At 39.8% G+C, this 22611-nt stretch overlaps 1 protein-coding gene across 6 annotated transcripts in view; it reads right to left on the reverse strand.

Annotated features, from left to right (window-relative positions):
* The window catches only part of SENP7 (SUMO specific peptidase 7), a 206426-nt gene that overhangs the window by 171433 nt on the left and 12382 nt on the right, over positions 1-22611 (reverse strand). For 5 of the 6 annotated variants that reach the window (XM_062207250.1, XM_062207242.1, XM_062207233.1 and 2 more), the window contains exons 2-3: positions 17374-17426; positions 7230-7334 (exon numbers count right to left, since the gene is read on the reverse strand). In XM_062207250.1, coding sequence (XP_062063234.1) covers positions 7230-7334; positions 17374-17426 — 158 coding nt within the window. The remainder of the gene's footprint in view (positions 1-7229; positions 7335-17373; positions 17427-22611) is intronic. The other variant, XM_062207205.1, reaches the window with a different exon arrangement.

A 22611-nucleotide genomic window follows, 5' to 3' on the forward strand; every position in this document is an offset into this window, starting at 1 on the left:
TTTACCACAAAAACTGTTAGGAGAGACAAAGAGGGGCACTATATAATGATTAAGGGATCCATTCAACAGGAAGATATAACGATTATCAACGTATATGCACCTAATTACAGGGTACCAGCTTATTTAAAAGACTTGTTAAGGGACTTAAAGGGAGACTTAGACCCCAATACAATAGTACTGGGGGACTTCAATACTCCACTCTCAGAGATAGACAGATCAACAGGACAGAAGATCAACAAGGAGACAGTAGATTTAAATGACACTATAGCCCAAATGGATCTAACAGACATCTACAGAACATTTCATCCTACATCTAAGGACTTTACATTCTTCTCAGCAGTACATGGAACCCTCTCTAGGATTGACCACATACTAGGCCATAAAGCAAGTCTCAGCAAATTCAAAAGAATTAGAATCATACCATGCAGCTTCTCAGACCACAAAGGAATGAAATTGGAAATTGGCAACTCAGGATTCCCTAGAGCATGTGCAAACACATGGAGATTGAACAACATGCTCCTGAATGAACAACGGGTCATAGAAGAAATTAAAAGAGAAATCAAAAATTTTCTGGAAGTAAATGAGGATAACAGCACAACATACCAAAACCTATGGGATACAACAAAAGCAGTGTTAAGAGGAAAGTTTATATCAATAGGTGCCTACATCAAGAAATTGGAAAGGCACCAAATAGATGAGCTTTCAAGTCATCTCAAGGATCTAGAAAATCTGCAGCAAACCAAACCCAAACCCAGTAGGAGAAGAGAAATAATTAAAATCAGAGAAGAAATCAACAGGATTGAATCCAAAAAAACATTACAAAAAATCAGCCAAACGAGGAGCTGGTTTTTTGAAAAAATAAACAAAATTGACACCCCATTGGCCCAACTAACTAAAAAAAGAAAAGACCCAAATCAATAGGATCAGAGAAGAAATGGGAAACGTAACAACAGACGCCACAGAAATAAAAAGAATCATCAGAAATTACTACAAGGACTTGTATGCCAGCAAACAGGGAAATCTATCAGAAATGGACAGATTCTTGGACACATACAACCTTCCTAAATTGAGCCAGGAAGACATAGAAAACCTAAACAGACCAATAACTGACACAGAAATTGAAACAGTAATAAAGGCCCTCCCAACAAAGAAAAGCCCAGGGCCAGATGGATTCACTGCTGAGTTCTACCAGACATTTAGAGAAGAACTAACTCCAATTCTTCTCAAACTATTCAGAGCAATCGAAAAAGAGGGAATCCTCCCAAATTCTTTCTATGAAGCCACCATCACCTTAATTCCTAAGCCAGAAAGAGACGCAACATTGAAAGAGAATTACAGACCAATATCCCTGATGAACATAGATGCAAAAATCCTCAATAAAATTCTGGCCAATAGAATGCAACAACACATCAGAAAGATCATCCACCCAGACCAAGTGGGATTCATCCCCGGTATGCAGGGATGGTTCAACATTCGCAAAACAATCAACGTAATACACTACATTAACAGACTGCAGAAGAAAAACCATATGATTCTCTCAATAGACGCAGAGAAAGCATTTGATAAAATACAACACCCTTTCATGATGAAAACTCTAAGCAAACTGGGTATGGAAGGAACATTCCTTAATACAATCAAAGCAATATATGAAAAACCCACGGCCAACATCCTATTGAATGGGGAAAAGTTGGAAGCATTTCCACTGAAATCTGGTACCAGACAGGGATGCCCTCTCTCACCACTGCTAGTCAATATAGTTCTGGAAGTTTTGGCCAGAGCTATTAGGCAAGAAAAAGAAATTAAAGGGATACAAATCGGGAAGGACGAACTCAAACTATCCCTCTTTGCAGATGATATGATTCTTTATTTAGGGGACCCAAAGAACTCTACTAAGAGACTGCTGGAACTCATCGAAGAGTTTGGCAAAGTAGCAGGATATAAAATCAATCCACAAAAATCAACAGCCTTTGTATACACAGACAATGCCACGGCTGAGGAAGAACTTCTAAAACCAATCCCATTCACAATAGCTACAAAAACAATCAAATACCTTGGAATAAACTTAACCAAAGACGTTAAAGATCTCTACGATGAAAACTACAAAACCGTACAGAAAGAAATAGAAGAGGATACCAAAAAATGGAGAAATCTTCCATGCTCATGGATTGGAAGAATCAATATCATCAAAATGTCTATCCTCCCAAAAGCAATTTATACATTCAATGCAATACCCATCAAGATACCAAAGACCTTCTTCTCAGATCTGGAAAAAATGATGCTGAAATTCATATGGAGACACAGAAGACCTCGAATAGCCAAAGCAATCCTGTACAACAAAAATAAAGCCGGAGGCATCACAATACCTGATTTTAGGACATACTACAGGGCAGTTGTTATCAAAACAGCATGGTACTGGTACAGAAACAGATGGATAGACCAATGGAACAGAATAGAAACGCCAGAAATCAATCCAAACATCTACAGCCAACTTATATTTGACCAAAGATCCAAATCTAATCCCTGGAATAAGGACAGTCTATTCAATAAATGGTGCTGGAAAAATTGGATTTCCACATGCAGAAGCTTGAAGCAAGACCCATACCTATCACCTTACACAAAAATTCACTCAACATGGATTAAAGACTTAAATCTACGACCCGAAACCATCAAATTATTAGAGAGCATTGGAGAAACCCTGCAAGATATAGGCACAGGCAAAGACTTCCTGGAAAATACTCCAACAGCACAGGCAGTCAAAACCAAAATTAACATTTGGGATTGCATCAAATTGAGAAGTTTCTGTACTTCAAAAGAAACAGTCAGGAAAGTGAAGAGGCAACCAACAGAATGGGAAAAAATATTCGCAAACTATACTACAGATAAAGGATTGATAACCAGAATCTACAAAGAAATCAAGAAAATCCACAACAACAAAACAAACAACCCACTTAAGAGATGGGCCAAGGACCTCAATAGACATTTTTTGAAAGAGGAAATCCAAATGGCCAACAGACACATGAAAAAATGTTCAAGATCACTAGCAATCAGAGAAATGCAAATCAAAACCACAATGAGGTTCCATCTAACCCCGGTGAGAATAGCTCACATTCAGAAATCTACCAACAATAGATGCTAGAGAGGATGTGGGGAAAAAGGGACACTAACCCACTGTTGGTGGGAATGCAAACTGGTTAAGCCACTATGGAAGTCAGTCTGGAGATTCCTCAGAAACCTGAACATAACCCTACCATACAACCCAGCCATCCCACTCCTTGGAATTTACCCAAAGGAATTTAATTTGGCAAATAAAAAAGCCATCTGCACATTAATGTTTATTGCAGCTCAATTCACAATAGCTAAGACCTGGAACCAACCCAAATGCCCATCAACAGTAGACTGGATAAAGAAATTATGGGACATGTACTCCATAGAATACTATACAGCAGTAAGAAACAATGAAACCCAGTCATTTGCAACAAGATGGAGCAATCTGGAAAACATCATGCTGAGTGAATTAAGCCAGTCCCAAAGAGAAAAATATCATTTGTTTTCCCTGATCGATGACAACTGAGCGCCAAAGAGGAAACCTGTTAAGTGAAATGGACACTATAAGCAACAATGAACTGATCAGCTCCTGTCCTGACTTTAGATGTACAATGTAATACTTTATCCTTTTTAGTATTTGTTGTTGTTGTTGTTGTTCTAGTACTAGTGGTTGAACTCAGTAATTAACACACAATTATTCTCAGGTGTTTAAATTTTAACTGAAAAGTGATCCCTGTTAAATCTAAGAGTGGAAAAAGAGAGGGAGGAGATGAACAATTTGGAACATGCTCAATCGGACTGGCCGCAAATGGTGGAGTTAGAAATGTGCAGGGGATTCCAACACAATTCCATCAAGATGGCATGTACCAATGCCATCGCACTAGTCCAAGTGATCAATTTCAGCTCACAATTGATAGCTCTGATAGGTCTAAGAGTCAAAGAGATCACACAAACAAGACAAGTATCTGCTAATACTAACTGATAGAATCAAAAAGGGAGAGAAAGATCCAACATGGGAAGTGGGATACACAGCAGACTCATAGGATGGCAGATGTCCTAAACAACACTCCGGCCTCAGAATCAGCCCTCAAGGCATTCAGATCTGGCTGAAGAGCCCATGAGAGTATAGCAGGCATGGAAAGCCAAGATATCATGGAAAAAAAAAAAAAAAAGACCTAAATGAATGATCTCTGTGAGGGAGATCCCAGTGGAAAGAACGGGGCCATCAAAGAAGGAGGTACCCTTCTCCGAAGGGAGGAGAGAACCTCCACTTTGACTATGACCCTATCGGAATAAGACCAAAGTCAGCGAACTCTAAAGGCTTCCATAGCCCTGGCAACTCATGACTAGAGCCTAGGGAGATTACTGACGCCATGAACAGGAGTGTCAAATTGTTAAGTCAGCAACAGGAGTCACTGTGTACTTACACCCCATGCGGGATCTGTCCCTAATGTGTCGTCTAAAGCCAAGTGATGCTATGACTGGTACTGAAACAGTATTTTTATACTTTGCGTTTCTGTGTGGGTGCAGACTGATGAGGTCTTTGCTAATTATATACTGAAGTGATCTTCTGTATATAAAGAGAATTGGAAATGAAAAAAAAAAAAACAACCTGGTGTTAAAATGGAAATGGCATAGAAAATTAATTATTTTGAAAAAAAAAATTATGTAGGATCTCTGTCTTTAATGTGCTGTACATTGCTATTTAATGCTATAATTAGTAATCCAATGGTAGTTTTTTCACTTGATGTTGCTATATGGGCAAAATATTGAAATCTTTACCTAATATATACTAAACTGATCTTCTGTATACAAAGAGAATTGAAAATGAATCTTTACATGAATGGAAGGGGAAAGGGAGCGGGAGGGGGGAGGGTTGCGGGCGGGAGGGAAGTTATGGGAGGGGGGAAGCCATTGTAACCCATAAGCTATACTTTGGAAATTTATATTCATTAAATAAAAGTTTAATAAAAAAAAAAGAAAGGGAATAAAATTCAAATTATCATTAAAAAAAAAAAAAGAGAGAGTACCTAAAAGCTATCTATAGGAGTGAAATTGACACTCTGAGATACAATGATTTTGAACAGTCTTTGTCTCAACTGTTGAGTAACAGTGTTTTTTTTGTTCTTCATGGCATTTGTTGAACTCTTTATTTAGTATAGGGTTAATCTTATGAGTATAAAGTTAACTGAAAATAAATCTTTGTAAAAAATAAGAATAGGAATAGGCGAGGGAGGAGAAGGAATGGTGGTAGCATGGATGGGAGGGAGAGTAGGGTAGAAAGTATCACTATGTTCCTGAATCTGTATATATGAAATACATGAGATTTGTAGACCTTAAATAAAACTTAAATAAAATTTGTCACATCAAAAACTAAGAAAGAAAAGGAGAATGAGGGAAGGTGGGAGAGAAGAGGAGAAGAGAAAGAGTGAATATCATTATATCCTAAGAATTGTATCTACGAACTATATTGAACTATATTAAAAACTATTTTAACTTCTTTTAAAAACCATGTACAATCAGTAATTTGGTTGTCTTCATTTGTAGGAAAATTAATAAAAGCTACTCTCTTTTAAGAAAAAAGTGGAAAGAGTGTTAAAAGATAATCTCTCTACCTTAGGTTCACTTGAAATCATTTTACAAGCTGACTTCTGTCTCAAGTAATCTCTTATTAATTCTGAGAATTGTCACATCTCACCCTCCCCTATAAAGAAGGGTATATAAGCTTCAACTATCTAGCCCTCTTTTGAGTTTCAAAGTTTGTGTAAGACTCCCAAACTGTGATTTTTCTCTAGGCAGATTAATAATCTATGATTAATCTCTCCTAAAAAAAAATGGGCTAATGACTTTAACAGATTATCTCATCAAATAAGATATACAGATGGCAAATAGATGCTTCACATCATATGGCAGATATACTAAGGCAAAAATGCTTCACTTCATATATTATTAGAGAACTAAAAATTAAAACAATGAGATACCACCACATACCCACAAGAATGGGCAAAATCCAAAACACTAACACTACCAAATGCTACCAAAAATATAGAACAGCAGAAATTCTCATTCACTGCTGGTTGAAATGCAAAATGCTACAATATTGGAAGAGTTTGACAGCTTCTCACAAAACTAAATATACTGTTACAATATGATCTGACAATCACATTCCTTGGTATTTACTCAAAGGACTTGAAAATTTATATATGCACACTGCCAACACCTTTATGTTGGGCTTACAGATTTCAGAACTGTGAAAAAATAATTTTGCTGTTTAAGCCACCGTTGTGTAGTGTTTTGATATGACAGCCCTAGCAGACTAATATAGCCAAAAGTGTATAAATTGGGAAATCTGAGAAAATTTCTGTTTTTAAACAATTGACTATGAGCTGTTTCAGATATGACAAACTAATAAAGTCCTATGTTACTTAAAAAAAAAAATTGCCTTATCAACCAGAGCCCTATAATAATGCTTACCAGTGATAAAATTAAAGTCCCGATTTATAATCAGAATATCTACTGATACACAACTAGATCACCTTTGAAGAGATACGCTCTCAAATTTAAAGACAGGGGGTGGTGCTGTGGTGCAGTAGGTTAAGTCTATGGCACCAGCATCCCATTATGAGTGCTGGTTCAAGTCCCAGCTGTTCTACTTCCAATGTAGCTTCCTGCTGATGGCCTGGGAAATCAGTGGAAGATGGCCCAAGTGCTTGGATCCCTGCACCCATGTGGGAGACCTGGAAGAAGCTGCTGGCTCCTGGCTTCAGATCAGTCCAGCTCCCGCCACTGTGGACATTTGGGGAGTGAACCAGCAGATGGAAGATCTATCTCCCAACCTTTCCCTCTGTCTGTAACTCTGCCTCTCAAACAAGTAAACCTTTAAAAAAAAAAAATAAAAACAAATAAAAGCAAATGAACAAATGATTCTACAAAACTTAAAATTTTATTGTTAATAAAACAGAACTTATTTTACAATGAGATTTGAATTTGGAAGAAATCAAAAGAAGTCCTAACCTCAAAAGCATCACTCCAACATATTTCAGAGATAAACTAATTTAAAATCTGCAATTAAATCACGCAGGAAATAAAAAAGGACATCCAGGAAAACAGAAATTCAACTTGATTAAAATATTTTAAACACACCAAATAAAATTATATGCTTAAAAGAAGTTAATTTTATTTACCCCCTGCAAAGGGAGATCCCAGCATTCTGTGCTTCTGAATTTGGACAGTGGTGATTGAGCATGAACATCTTCTGGTTTTACATTTAACATCTTTCTTATCTGAAACTAGGATGAAATAACAATCAGCTTAATTAAAAAATACATGCAAGAGCTGAATCAGCTAGCAGAACCCTTATATTACCTTGCATTAATATTCTGCTAACAGTTTCAGAGTTTTAAATTCAGTGCTCAGTGCACAAGCAATAAAATACAATTTTATTTTAAAAATTCATTGAGTGGGCTGGCGCCGTGGCTCAACAGGCTAATCCTCTGCCCTGCGGTGCTGGCACACCGGGTTCTAGTCCCGGTTGGGGCGCCGGATTCTGTCCCGGTTGCCCCTCTTCCAGGCCAGCTCTCTACTATGGCCCAGGAGTGCAGTGGAGGATGGCGCAAGTGCTTGGGCCCTGCACCCGCATAGGAGACCAGGAGAAGCACCTGGCTCCTGGCTTCGGATCAGCGCGGTGCGCCGGCCGCGGCGGCCATTGGAGGGTGAACCAACAGCAAAGGAAGACCTTTCTCTCTGTCTCTCTCTCTCTCACTGTCCACTCTGCCTGTCAAAAATTAAAAAAATAAAATAAAATAAAAACTCATTGAGTATAAAGGTGGACAAGCGAATTGCAGCTTCCTAACTATAGATGGCCCCTAACTTAGGATGATTCAAAATAATTTTTGACTTTATGGTGATGCAAAAGCAGCACACATTTAATGGAATTTTGAATTTTGGATTTTTATCTTTTACTGGAATAGTAATATGTGGTACAATACTTCCTTGTAAGGTTGGGCAGCAGTAAGCTGTGGCTTTATCAGCCACATCATCAAAAGGGTAAGCAACCAATAATGAACTCTACCATGTACTGTATTCAACAGGTTACTTGAGATATTCCCAACTTTACTTACAAATGGTCTTTGTGTTAGATGATTTTTGCCCAATGTGAGGTAAAGTAAGTGTTCTGAGCACGTTAAACATAGGCTTCACTAAGCTTTGATTTTCTGTATGTTAAGCGTATTAAATGCAATTTTTACTTACAATATTTTCAATTTGCAGTACATTTATTAGAATTTAACATCAGCAAAAGGCAAAGAGCATTCGTATTCTTTTACCTTCAGTCTCTTCCCCTTCTGATCCTTTAAATGCAAGCTCCACAGTTCTTTGATACATAAATCTAATTATGGTTATAATACTAAAAATGTAACAATGGCATCCATTATTTATAGACAAAGCTCTTCACAATTGGTGCTCTTTCACATCACCCCATTTCAAAATTCTAAACCCAATCATGTTAAGTTACTCAATCTTTTTAAAACATGTCATATTATTTTATATCCCTAGATCTCTGTGTATCTTGCTTCCTCAACCTAAAATGCCCTATTTTTTAGTGTGAAGTACTAAATTTTCTTCTCAAAATTATTCTCTTGGCCGGCGCCGTGGCTTAACAGGCTAATCCTCCGCCTTGCGGCGCCGGCACACCAGGTTCTAGTCCCGGTTGCCCCTCTTCCAGGCCAGCTCTCTGCTGTGGCCAGGGAGTGCAGTGGAGGATGGCCCAAGTCCTTGGGCCCTGCACCCCATGGGAGACCAGGAGAAGCACCTGGCTCCTGCCATCGGATCAGCGCGGTGTGCCGGCCGCATCGCGCCAGCCACGGCGGCCATTGCAGGGTGAACCAACGGCAAAAGGAAGACCTTTCTCTCTGTCTCTCTCACTGTCCACTCTGCCTGTCAAAAAAAAAAAATTTTTTTTTAAATTATTCTCTTATCTTTACATCAAAGAATTCTCTAGGTATTAGAAAGTGGTATATTTATATTATGTCTGTTACATTACACATATACCATATTCTTGTTATTTGTCTATGTGTATCTTCTTATCCAGACCATAGAACTCCTTAAAGAGAGGTCTCTGCCTTTTTCATATTTTTATCTCCAAAGCATGTGGCTCATTATATATTAAATAAATGAATGCATGCATGGACTACAATCACAAGTTTGAAATCATTTGTTAAAAATTTAAATAATCTTTCACATAAACTCATAAGTGATGAATAAGCTTCAAATTCAGCCTACAAAGGTTACACATAGTAAGTTGTAAAACAACTACAACCAGTAACAATCTGTTGAATTACTTCTATGATAAGAAAGCCTAAGTCAGGAGGATTAAAATAAACTTGAATCAGAGTATTTCAACTCTTTTTTTCACTAGCACCTCTGGAGGATAAAGTTAATCTTCCTAGGCACTAGTAACTTCTTAATTAATTTATTGCTATTTTGTTTTTAAAAGTGCATCTTTCTAATTATTCATCTACAAAAGGCACTATTACTTCTAAAGCAATCATCTGTCACATACTCCAAATTAGGAAACAAAAGTTGCTTCCTCAGGAGGTACAAGTGCTTATGGCTGTTCCCATCCATGGGTTCTTTTTAAGTAGCTGAATTGTGTGGCAGACTGTATTTTCTAAATATGGCCACACCAATATTTCCCACTTCACCTGCTCTTCTTAGAATGTGATATTACCAGTTCTACAATGTCTGGACTGTGTTTCTTCCCCTTGAATCCTCCAGGTGCATGATGTCCAAAGCTAGTCATAAAAGGCGATATACCTTCAGCCCGGCTTACACGGGTCACAAAAAAGAACATTTCCGCCTTCCTTACACAATTCTAAAGACACAGCCTGCATGTATCATCTGGCCATTCAGACTTGCTTTCCATAAAGCTTCAGGTATGAGCTCCCATTCCCAGATTCTGGTTGTCAGTGTGTTTTAATGAGAAGGCATCCCTTACCAGGCATCCCAGGTGGTGCCTGAGCCACATGCGGCAGGCCCAAAGGACACTGCACCCAGTTGGGAGTGCAGAGCAGACCACCCTGGGACAGCCCAGCCATACCAAGCTGTGGGGGGTGCCAGCATTTTCTCAGCCAGGCCTGACAGGCAGCTAGTTTGAGCTTTTCCAGAGGCCTCTGGTGTGTCTGGTCAACACACTGGGCCTGGTTCTGGAGCAGGGAGTGGTGATCTGGATATTTTAAGCCCACCACAGCAGTCAGCCCAGCAGCATCCATCCTAGAATAGTCTGCACACAGTCAGAGCACCCAGGATCTCTTATGCTTCCCGCTGGTTCATCAGTTTGATGAATCTTATTAGCGCAGATCTTTCACCACAAGTCCTTTCTGCTGGACCCAGTCAAAGTGACAAGGGAGGAAGCCCTTTGGTGGTTCTCAAAAGAAACAAGTGATATTTCTCTCTTTGAAAAACACACACTCAGGGCCAGCACTGTGGTGAGTAAGGCCACCACCTGCAGTGCCAGCATCCCATATGGGCATAAGTATGAGTCCCAACTGCTCCACTTCTGATCCATATCTCTGCTATGGCCTGGGAAAGCAGAAGATGGCCCAAGTCCATGGGCCCTGCACCCATGTGGGAGACCCGGAAGAAGCTTCTGGCTCCTGGCTTCGGATCAGGGCAGCTCCAGATGGCAGATCCCTCCCCACAACCCTGCCTCTCCTTCTCTCTCTGTGTAATTCTGACTTTCAAATAAATAAATAAATCTTCAAAAAGAAAAACACACCTCTTGCCTTCCAGATTTCTAGCTTTTAGGAGTAATTACCTGAATAAAACACATTTTGTTTCAACATTATGTTTTTCACAGGAGCATATTTGAGGAAGGAGGATACTTCTTAATCAGGAAGAGGCTTATTACAGAATTTTCTGAGAGTTTCAGAAAAAAAATGTAAGTCCTATCTGGAGAAAAATATGTTGAAATATTAAATATTTTGGTTCATCGTCTCCCCCTAAAAACTTAATGGCTCTGTCATTAGAGACTAAGGGCTCCGTAATGATTTGATTCATTGGCTTTTCATCATCCAGAACTACTTTCCAATTCAATGTCATTCAGTAAATCACTGGAGTGCCTGTCAGGTGCCAGCACTGGGTTAGGTGCTGAGTATACAGAAATAAATACAGCTAATAGACTTTAAGAGACTATATGTCAAACGGAATGGCAGCCAATCTGAATGATAGCTCATTGAAAAGCTACAGTACTTTGACTAAAAAACCAGCAATAGGGGGCCAGTGCTGTGGTGCAATAGGTTAATCCTCTGCCTGTTGTGCCTTCTTCACATATGGGTGCAGGTTCTAGTCCCGACTGCTCCACTTCCTGTCCAGCTCTCTGCTCTGGCCTGGGAAAGCAGTAGAAGATGGCCCAAGTGCTTGGGCCCCTGCACCCACGTGGGAGACCAAGAAGAAGCACCTGGATCCTGGCTTCGGATCGGTGAAGCTCCAGCCGTTGTGGCCATTTGGGGAGTGAACCAACAGATGGAAGACCTTTCTCTCTGTCTCTCCCTCTCGCTGTCTGTAACTCCACCTCTCAAATAAATAAATAAAATCTTAAAAAAAAAAAAAAAGCAATGTTAGTAGTGGATTATAACCCTTGAAATAAAATAAATATCTATGATTCCATATTGATATATTTAAATAAATAAATGGAAGAAGAGGGTCAGCTTTTGCTTACAGAAAAAAATCCTATTAATTAATGTAGAAGGAATGAGGCAAACAGAAAATCACCAGAGAATATTGCATTTGAAGTTGTTGAAGGCACATAGCTATCTGTATTTGTCTTCTTTCAGACTCATACAGATTCCAGGCTGGCCTTTATTTGCTTGGGACTATTGTTGTTAAAGATCTATTTATTTTATTTGAAAGTCAAAGTTACACAGAGAGAGAAGGAGAAGCAGAGAGAGAGAGGTCTTCCATCCACTGGTTCGCTCCCCAATTGGATGCAACAGCCAGAGCTGCACCAATCTGAAGCCAGGAGCCAGGAGCTTCCTCTGGGTCTCCCACATGGGAGTGCCCATAAGGGATGGTGGCACTGCGGGCGGGGGCTTTACTTGCTACGCCATAGCGCCAGCCCCTTAACAAAACTCTTGTCCAAGATTCACACTCATGGAAATACCGACTAGCCATAAGAAACTCTGCACATTGCAGGGGAACTCTGCCCAAATGATCATTCTTAATGACAACTAAATTCAATCTCCTAAGCACTTACTAAACTCTACAGATAATACACATGACTTTCTCTGTGTTCCTGATGGCTACATGTTTGCTTATAGAATAACAATCTCTATCTTCTCTCAAACTCTCATGTCTTAATATCTGCCAAGTATCTGAGTAAGGGAATGTACTGTGCTAGCTCTCAACCCAGGAGTAACCATAATTCCTAAGCTTCTAATCTCCATCCTCAGCCCCTTTTTCTCAGGATTAAAAGAAGCACATGGGCTCATTTTGTGTACTGGGCTCTAAATGACTGAGCTCTTGCTATTCCTTGGGTGGGTCATGCAAAAACAAGAACTGAGCCTGGAAAAACATAATTTAGGTCATTGAACAGCTAGCTAATGGCACAGCCCTCAGCATTTTATCTAAAGGAATCTCTAATGGATAACAGAATGACCTTAGACAATTTTCTTGCCTCAGAGGGAGGCACATATATGATCCTTCATGACCACTTCAGTGTGTTCTGCTGTGTGTATAACAACAATTTCAGACAAGTTGAAACTCAAGTCAGTAATATTTTGAAAACTGTGATGTGGATGAAAGGAATCTGGCAGCAACTACTCCCAGATATTCTTGGGGAATGGGGACCCTGGCTGAGGTTGTTCCTATCTCCCTTATTATAAATCATCTCTATCATATTTCTAATTTTACTCTTCAACCCACGTATTCTAAACTGCCTTACTAATTTTATTTCTTCTCATCTGGAGCCAATAAAACTCCAAGAGGTCTTACAAATGGAGCTCTGAACAGAGAGGTGGAGATGCCAGAGGAAAAACTCTGACTGTGGCCTCTATTGCAGCTCCTCCCGATCTTACCTCAATTCCCAAACTCTCCCAATTAGTAGCCCTTGGACAGATCTCTCTGAGGGGTGACTCCCTCCTGTTTTTCCACCATCCATTCTCAGCATAGAGAAGTCAAAATAGCCTTTGCCCTTATTCCCCCCAACTCCAGTTGGATTCACTTCCAGAGGAGGAGGAACAATATAGGTAGAAAAAGCCATTTAGGTTAGGTTAAACTTAGGTAGAAAGTAAAGGCAGGAGCTACATGAGGGTCTCTAACAAACATCAGAGCCTGCAGGCACTTAAAGCCAAACTGAGGCAAAGTGCTATAAATAAAACCTTAAGCAAACAAAGGCTTGCATTTAATGACTTGCAATTGAAAACCAAAATGAGCATGAGACTTAACAGGTTAAGGAGATAAGAGTTTGAGATTCTAATTTATGGAGACAAAGACACCTGGGTTTGCAAAGGAGCAGCGATAAGTGGTAAAGCCTGGAATTATAATCTAACAAACCCAGGGTTATAAATAACAGGGATAGGGTGAGATGGGCCCAAAAGTCATAAATTAATAACCCAATGAAATTTTGGGAGAGAGGACACCTCAGGAAAATTTAAGGCAAATAAGATAAGCAAGAGGGGTTCACAGTCAGATGACCATTAAATAAAGTTTCTTAAAAATAAATAAATAAGGGGTTCGCGCTGTGGTGTAGTAAGTTAAGCCTCCACGTGTCGCACAATCATCCCATGAGTGCCAGTTCAAATCCCAGCTACCCCACTTCCAATCCAGCTCCTTGCTAATGAGCCTAGGAAAGCAGCAGAAGATGGCCCAAGTGTTTGGGTTCCTACACCTATGTGGGAGACCCAAAAGAAACTCCTGGATCCTGGCTTCAGATTGGCTCAGCTCTGACCATTGGGGCCATTTGGGGGTTGAACCAGCAGATAGAAGACCTCTCTCTCTTCCTCTTTATTTTTTTCTCTCTCTCTGTAATAAATAAATCTTTAAAAAATAAATAAAGAAAAATAAAATTGTTACAGGTAAGATTCTGTGATGGATGTTAAAATAGTGAAAGTGAGAATAAACAGCCTACTTTCATTGTCTTAAAATTTTTCTCCCAAAATAATTATTAATAATAACTAGAAAAAGAATGACTTTACAATGGAATAAGATGGCAGGTGCCATCTTAACAAAATAATCAAGGTTGACGTGACCAAATGTAAGACATATCATCGTTATGTACCCCTGATATCATGCACAGTGAACAGCACATCAGTTTTGTGGTATTCATCCCTAAAAGTTACAAGCCTAATCTAATCATGAGAAAATTAGGACAGGCTCAAATTGAGAAATATTCTACAAAATACCATCCAGTATTCTTAAAAAGTATCATAGTTGAGGCAGATGTTGAGGCACAGGGGGTTAAGCCACTGCTTGGAATGTCTATATCCCATATCAAGAGTGCCTTGCATGCGGTCCCACCTCCATTTCTGATCCAGCTTCCTGCTAATGCACACCCTGGGAGGCAGCTGATGATGTTTCAAGTATTTGGGTCCCTACCATTCAAACTGGAGACCTGATGGTGTTCCAAGCTCTTGGCTTTGGCCTGGCTAATCCCTAGTTGTTGTGGCTATTTGGGGAGAAGGACACAGATCATTCACTTGCTCTCTCTCTCCTTTCAAATAAGTAAGTTTTTCTAAAAAGCATAATATTGATGAAAAATAAAAGGGTGGGCCGGCACCATGGCTCAATAGGCTAATCCTCTGCTTGTGGCACCGGCACCCCGGGTTCTAGTCCCGGTCAGGGCACCGGTTCTGTCCCGGTTGCTCCTCTTCCAGGCCAGCTCTCTGCTATGGCCCGGGAAGGCAGTGGAGGATGGCCCAAGTGCTGGGCCCTGCACCCGCATGGGAGACCAGGAGAAACACCTGGCTCCTGGCTTCGGATCGGCGCAGTGCTGGCCATGGTGGCCATTTAGGGGGTGAACCAACGGTAAAGGAAGACCTTTCTCTCTGTCTCTCTCTCTCACTGTCCACTCTGCCTATCAAAAATAAATAAATAAAAATTTAAAAAAAGAAAAAGGGTGAAGAATTGCCATAGACTGAAGGAGACAAGACAACAAAATGCAATGTGGTATCTGGAACCAGACACTAGAACAGGAAAAGGATATTAGTGGAAAGGCTAAAGAAATTCAAATAACGTTTGCAGTTTAAAGCATGACATCCATTTTATTTTCTTGTTTTAGATAATCACACCATAGTTGTGTAAGATATTAACATTAGGGAAAGCTGAGTGAATAAAATACAGGAAGTCTGTACTATTTCTAATTTTTTCTTATCGCGTTGAATTTTTATTTCCTACTTGTTGGAAGAGACACCTTAAACTTACATGTGGTGATTGCCATTTATTACCTATCCCTCTTGTATCTTAATGAGAAAAGAAACACTAACAAAATGTATAACTTTTAATTATCTAAAAAAAATTTTAAATACTATATTTAAAAATCATACTCTGGTTTCTCTTCAGATTGTATAAATCTTTCGCCTTTCACTTGGTTAAAATATATTTAAAAATCAGAAAGAAAAATGTTCTCACTCAATATTACAAATTTCCAATGGTGGAATTTCAGATTAGTTGTATCAAGGTTGCAATAGCCTAAAGCAGAGGACTTTACTTCACTGGAGGAATTAAACATCAAAGCAGTAGTACTCTATACAGAGATATTTAAAACTGGGTGATGTTATATGGCTGGTTAGCTCCTACAAAATTCATGTGGAAATTTGACTGCCAATACAATGGTGTTGGGAAATAGGAGCTTTAAGAGGTAATTAGGTCATGAAGGATCCAGTCTCATGAATGGATTAATGTCTTTCTCCCAAATCTGAGTTAGAATCCTCTTGAAACTAGATTAGTTTTCTCAAGATCAGATTGTTACAAAGAGAGCTTGGCACCTCCTATAAGTCTCTCTCATACACATGCTTCTCTTCTACACCTACCTGCTTGGTCTTCCACCTTCTGACATGAAGTGAATCTACATAAGGGCCTTACCAGATGCCATCACCTTTCCAGCCTCCAAACTGTGCCGAAAGAAATCTCTTTTCCTGATAAATTACCCACTTTCCAGTATACTGTTTAACAACAGAAAACTAATGTAAGACTTTCCTTTTAGCCTCCATTATTCATTCCATTGAAGCTATAACAAGAATTTTAAATGGAGACACTACACACTGAAAATCCTAAGCCAAGGAAGAAAGTCACTAAAGCCACAGACTTCTAAGGCATTCTTGATTCCTTCTCACCACCATTCTTTAAGATTTCTTCTCCCTCTTTGCTAAATGCTACAACTATACAACATAAAAACGTTTCAGGGCCGGCGCTGTGGCATAGTGGTTAAAGCCGCCACCTGCAGTGCCAGCATCCCATATGTGTGCTGGTTCGAGTCCTGGCTGCTCCACTTCCGATTCAACCCTCTGCTGTGGTCTGGGAAAGCTATAGAAGATGGCCCAAGTCCTTGGGCCCCTGCACCCTCATGAGAGACCCAGAAGAAACTCTTGGCTCTTGGCTTCAGATCAGCTCAGCTCTGGCCATTGCAGTCATTTGGAGAGTGAACCAGTTGATGGAAAACCTCTCTCTCTCTCTCTGCTCCTGCCTCTCTGTAACTCTGCCTTTCAAATAAATAAATATTTTTTTAAAAATGTTTCAAACTAAAGGTCTCTGTGCATAACTCAGAAAGTGAGAAAAGTGCCTAATAAATAATTATAATGTAAATCAGGATGTTACAGCATTTACATAACAAAATTCTACAGAAAAAAATACATCTGTCCATAAATGGTTAAATTTTTTAAAAAGACTTCCTATATAGGTAGAAATTTCATTTTGCTTGATTTGCTAAGCTTGGTTTATATGGAAGAAATAAATGAGAAAAAGGTTTTACATGACACATTCCAGTGATTTTCAGCACATACTTTGAGTATACCTCTTCTACATCTATAGTATTACTAATAAATAAACATGAGTAGCTCTACCATATTAAATTATCACAGAAATATGTTAACATTTTCTATAAAATCAAAACTGAGGCCTGGAAAGTATACTTGTCATCTTAAAATGATTTGAAGAAGATTGGTCCAAGAAACAGTTTCCTGATTAAACTTCATTTAGTTAATCAGATTGCAACAATATCCCCCAAAAAAACTGATTAAATTCAAGAGCACTTTCCTTAAAATTTTATTTAAAAGATAAACTGCAAAATACCAATAACTCCAAAATAAAAAACAGTTTAAAAGAAAAACTAATGCATACCTCATGGAAATCAGAAGATGAAGATTTTCTCCTTTTTCCTTCTGTGACAATTTCTACAAAAACCAAACAAATGGTAAAAATTATCATTTAATATCTAAATGAGAAACAATTTACTATAATAGATCCTTTTACATACATCACTGATTTTAACTTCTTGTTAGATTTAGAGTGACATATTTTATAGAATCCACAAACCTAAATATATAGTGGTCAAAATAATTACTTTCTGTCTGAAAAGCAGCAAATTCTCACAAAATGTCTCCAGCAAACAATATATGTAGAATGACAAGAAAACAGAGGTAAATCTGTATCTAAGAACTAAATGAAATTCCCTAGCCAAAGACCTCAAATAAAATGGCAGAAGTGGGCCAGCGCTGTGGCATAGTAGGCTAAGCCTCCACCGACATCACCAGCATCCTATCTGGGTGCCAGTTCATGTCCCGGCTACTCCTCTTCCAATCCAGCTCTCTGTTATTGCCTGGGAAAGCAGTGGAAGATGGCCCATTTGATTGAGCCCCTGCACCAATATGAAAGATCCAGAAGAGGTTCCTGGCTTTGGATCAGCTCAGCTCCGGCAGTTGTGGCCATTTGGGGAGTGACCTCAAAGATGAAAGACCTTTCTCTATGTCTCTCCCTCTCTGTCTGTAACTCTACCTCTCAAATAAATAATCTTTTTAAAAAATAAAAATAAAGTGACAGAAGCATCTTATTACATAAATTCTAATGGTGGGGAAATACAGGGCAAGTTAAATCTACAAACACACTTTTAGTTCTACTTCATATATAAGCATAATGTGCAATTAAAAACAGCTGAATTCTTCACTGACCAACTTTTTTTTTAAAGATTTATTTATTTATTTGAAAGTCAGAATTACACAGAGAGAGCAGGAAAGGCAGAGAGAGAGAGAGAGCGAGAGAGAGAGAGAGAGGTCTTCCATCCGCTGATTCACTCCCCAACTGCCTGTAACGGCCGGAGCTGCGCCAATCCAAAGCCAGGAGCCAGGAGCTTCCTCTGGTTCTCCCACGTGGGTGTAGGGGCCCAAGGACTTGGGCCATCTTCTGCTGCTTTCCCAGGCCATAGAAGAGAGCTGGATAGGAAGTGGAGCAGCCAGGACTTGAATTGGCACCCATATGGGATGCCAGCACTGCAGGCGGTGGCTTAATCCATTACGCCACAGTGCCAGCCCCTGACCAACATTTTTTAGATTTCCTGTGTATATTTCTTTCATGAACACTCTCACACAATCAGCAAAGAATGTCTATCATGTGGCTGGTAGTGAGCTAGGCAGTGAGGACAGTGTAGTGAGCAAATTAGAAACAAGTCACACACACTTCTTTGGAAATGACAGTCTACTGGAATATATCACAAAGTTCATAATAAAAACAGATGGTAGAGGTCCACAAATTCATTTATGTGCAAACACACCACTGCCATTCTGTGGAAAAGGGGTGATTTTTTTCCAATAGATAAACCAGAAGTGGCACCAAAACACACAATGGAAGAAAGAACAGCCTCTTCAATAAATGAGGCCCCTATCTCTCACCCTTAACAAAAATCAACTCAAAATGGATCAAAGATCTAACTGTAACACCTCCCAAATTAGGAAACCACTAGAAGAAAACACAGGTGAAACAATTCAAGACATCAGTGAAAAACAATGATTTCTTAATAAAAATCCCAATAGCACAAGCATCAAAACAAAAATAGATCAAACCTATAAGCTTCTGTACAGCAAAAAAGAAATGATCAATAGAGTGAAGAGACAACAGACAAGAGAAAATATTTGCAAGCCATTCATCTGACAAAGAATTAATACCTAGACTGTAAAAAGAACTCAAAAAACTCAACAATTAAAAAATCCAATTTTGGGGGCTGGCACTGTGGCACAGTAGGTTAATCCCCCGCCTATGGCACCAGCATCCCATATGGGTGCTGGTTCTAGTCCAAGCTACTCCAATTCCAATCCAACTCTGCTATGGCCTAGAAAAGCACTGGAAGATGGCCCCAGTGTTTGGGCCCCTGCACCTGCGTGGGAGACCCAGAAGAAGCTCCTAGCCCCTGGTTCCTGGCTTCAGATCAGCTCAGCTCCGGTCACTGCGGCCATTTGAGGAGTGAACCAGTGGATAGAAGACCTTTCTTTCTCCCTCTCTCTGTAACTCTGCCTCTCAAGTAAATAAATAAAATCCAATTTAAAAATGAGCAACTGATCTGAACACACATGTCTCAAAAGAAACATGGTGCTGGCATTGTGGCACAACAGATTAAGCTGCCAACAACAACAACAGCATCCCATATGAACTCCAATTCGAATCCCATCTACTCCACTTCCAATCCAACTCCCTGCTAATGCACATGGGAAGACAACAGAAAATGGCCCAAGTACTTGGAATCCTACCACCCAAGTGGGAGATTTGGACAGAATTCCCTGCTCCTCACTTCATCCTGGCCCAGCGCAACCATCATGACCACTTGGAGAGTAAACCAGCAGAAGGAAGCTCTCTTTCTCTTTCTCCTCTGTTTATCTCTCTTCTTTCAAATAGATAAAACAAATCTTTAGAGGTAAAAGGAGAAGAGGAGTGGGGAGAGGGGAGAAGAGGAGAAGGGGGAAAGGAGAAGGTGAAATGCAAATGGCTAGCATTGTGGTACATTAGGTTGAACAATTAGGATGGGTTACTATTTCTTTGTCTCCCTATCTCTATGTGACCCTCTGCCTTTCAAATAAGTAAATCTTTTTTTTTATTTTGCCTTTAAGATTTATTTATATAATTGAAAGGCAGAGTTAGACAGTGAGGGAAAGACACACAAAGAGAGATCTTCCACTGACTGGTTTACTCCTCAAATGGTGGCAATGACCACAGCCAGAACAGGCAGAGCCAGAAGCCTGGAACTCCATGCAGGTCTCCCAATTGATTGGCAAGGGCCCAAGAACTTGGACCACCTTCCTCTGCTTTACCATGTGCATTAGCAGGGAGCTGCATCAGGAGTAGAGCAGTCAGAACTTGAACTGGCACTCCTATGACACACTGGCATCACAGATGGCAGGTACCCACTATGCCAAAATGCAGGCCTCAGTAAAGCTTTTTTTAACAGAAAGAAGAGGACAAGGACAAGGAGGAGGAGGAGGAAATACAAAATATGGACAAGTGCTCAATGTTACTTGCCATTAGGGAAAGGCAAACCAAAACCACGATGAAGTATCACTTCATCCCTGTTAGAATGTCTATTGACAAAGGGGGGAATGTTAGTAAAATGGCACAGTCTTATCTAGCACGATCTACACCCCAATGCCGCCATTGCTGGAAGCCAGGTGGCCACATGGCCCAACCACCGGTGTCAGCTCCACCTCCATCCTAATGGGATTCAATGCTCCTTTATCCCTGCCCACCCACCAGCAGAGTTTTAAAAGGACCTGTCCCTGAACACGTGTCTCTCTCTCTCTCTCCGTCTCCTGATCCATCTCCCTCTTTCTCTCTGTCTCTTGATCTCTCTCTCTGGATCTCTCTCTCACACTCTCCTTCTCTTTTTCCCTCTTCGCCCCTTCCCTCCAGTCTGTCGGGTTTTCCCCAATAAACCCTTTCCCTTAAAAAAACAAACAAAAAAAGAATGCTTATTGACAAAAAATAACAAATGCAGACAAAAATGTGGAAAAATGGAACTCTTATACACTATTGGTGGGAATGTAAATTAGCACAGCCATTATAGAGAATAGTATGGAGACACCTTAGAAAACTAAATATATATCTTCCACATGATCCACTTATTTCACTACTGAGTATATTCAAAAGAAATGAAATAATAAAATTGAGAAAACATCTGCACTTACATGTTTACTTCAGAACTATTTACAACAGTCAAAATAAGGAATCAACCTAGGTGCTCTTTAATGGATGAATGGATAATATATATATGTGTATGTGTGTAGAATATATAAAATGTATATATTATATAGCATGTTTATATGTATATAGTGTGTATATTTATAGTGTATATATAACATGTTTGTATATATACAGTGGAAAATTATTCAGCTATAAAAAATGGAGAGGATGACATTGTGGTATAGTAGGTTAAGCCATTGTCTGTGACACCAGCATCCTATGTAAGGGCCAGTTCGAATCCCAGCTGCTCCAATCCAATCCAGCTCATAGCTAATGTACCTGGGAAAGCAGCAGAAGATAGCCAGATGCTTTGGCCTCTGCTTCCCACATGGGAGACCCAGATAGAATGCCTGGCTCCTGGTTTCAGCCTGGACTGGCCAGTGTGAATATTTGGGGAATGAACCAGTAGATGGAATAACTCAGTCTCTGTCTCTCTGTCTCTCTGTCTCTCTCTCTCTCTCTCTCTCTCTAATGCTTTGCCTTTCATGTAAATACATAAATATGAAAGAAAAACAAAGAGAGCAAGAAAGAAAGAAACAAACAGAGAGAAAAAGAGGGAAGAAGGAAGGGTGAGGGAGGGAGGGAATGAGGAAGGAAGAGATACATACATAGATAGAGAGAATGAATGAATATGAACGATAGTGGTGTGTTCCCAAAAAGAAAAACAATATTGACTGGGAAGGGATACAAGTAAGGCTTCTGAGATGCTGAAAATGTTCTAGATCTTTCTCTAGGTGGTGGTAACTAAGATATATGAGACTATTTCAAAAAATTCATGGAGGGAGCAGGTGTTTAGGCTAGCGGTTAAGCCATTTGCATTCCACATTAAACACATGGGTTCAATTCTAGACTTGGGTTTCTGACTACAACTTTTTGCCAACAGACCCTGGCATGCAACAATAATGATTCAAGTGACTGAGTTCATGCCACCCACAAGAGTCACCCACATAGAACTGGATTGCATCCCCAGATCCTGGCTTTAGCTCCAACCCCAGCATAGACCTGACCATTGCAGACATTTGGGGAGTGAACCAATTACCAATGCACAGGGGAGTGTTTCTCTCTCTCTCTCTCTCTCTCTCTCTTTCTCTCTCTCATTAAAAAAAAAAAAGTTTGTAGAAAATGGAATTCAGAGATAAGTATATTTTGGTGCAAGGAAAATTTGGAAATCCAAAGTAAAAAAATAGGAATATTTAAGAGAAAATGGCAGGGCAAAGTCATTACTTATCAATAGTCACTTTGAAAGTTGGGGCCGGCACTGTGGTGCAGTGGGCTAACACCCTGGCCTGAAGTGCCGGCATCCCATATGGGCGCCGGTTCAAGACCCAGCTGCTCCACTTCCTGTCCAGCTCTCTGCTA

The sequence above is a fragment of the Lepus europaeus genome, chromosome 2, assembly GCF_033115175.1.
Source record: "Lepus europaeus isolate LE1 chromosome 2, mLepTim1.pri, whole genome shotgun sequence".
Taxonomy (NCBI): domain Eukaryota; kingdom Metazoa; phylum Chordata; class Mammalia; order Lagomorpha; family Leporidae; genus Lepus; species Lepus europaeus.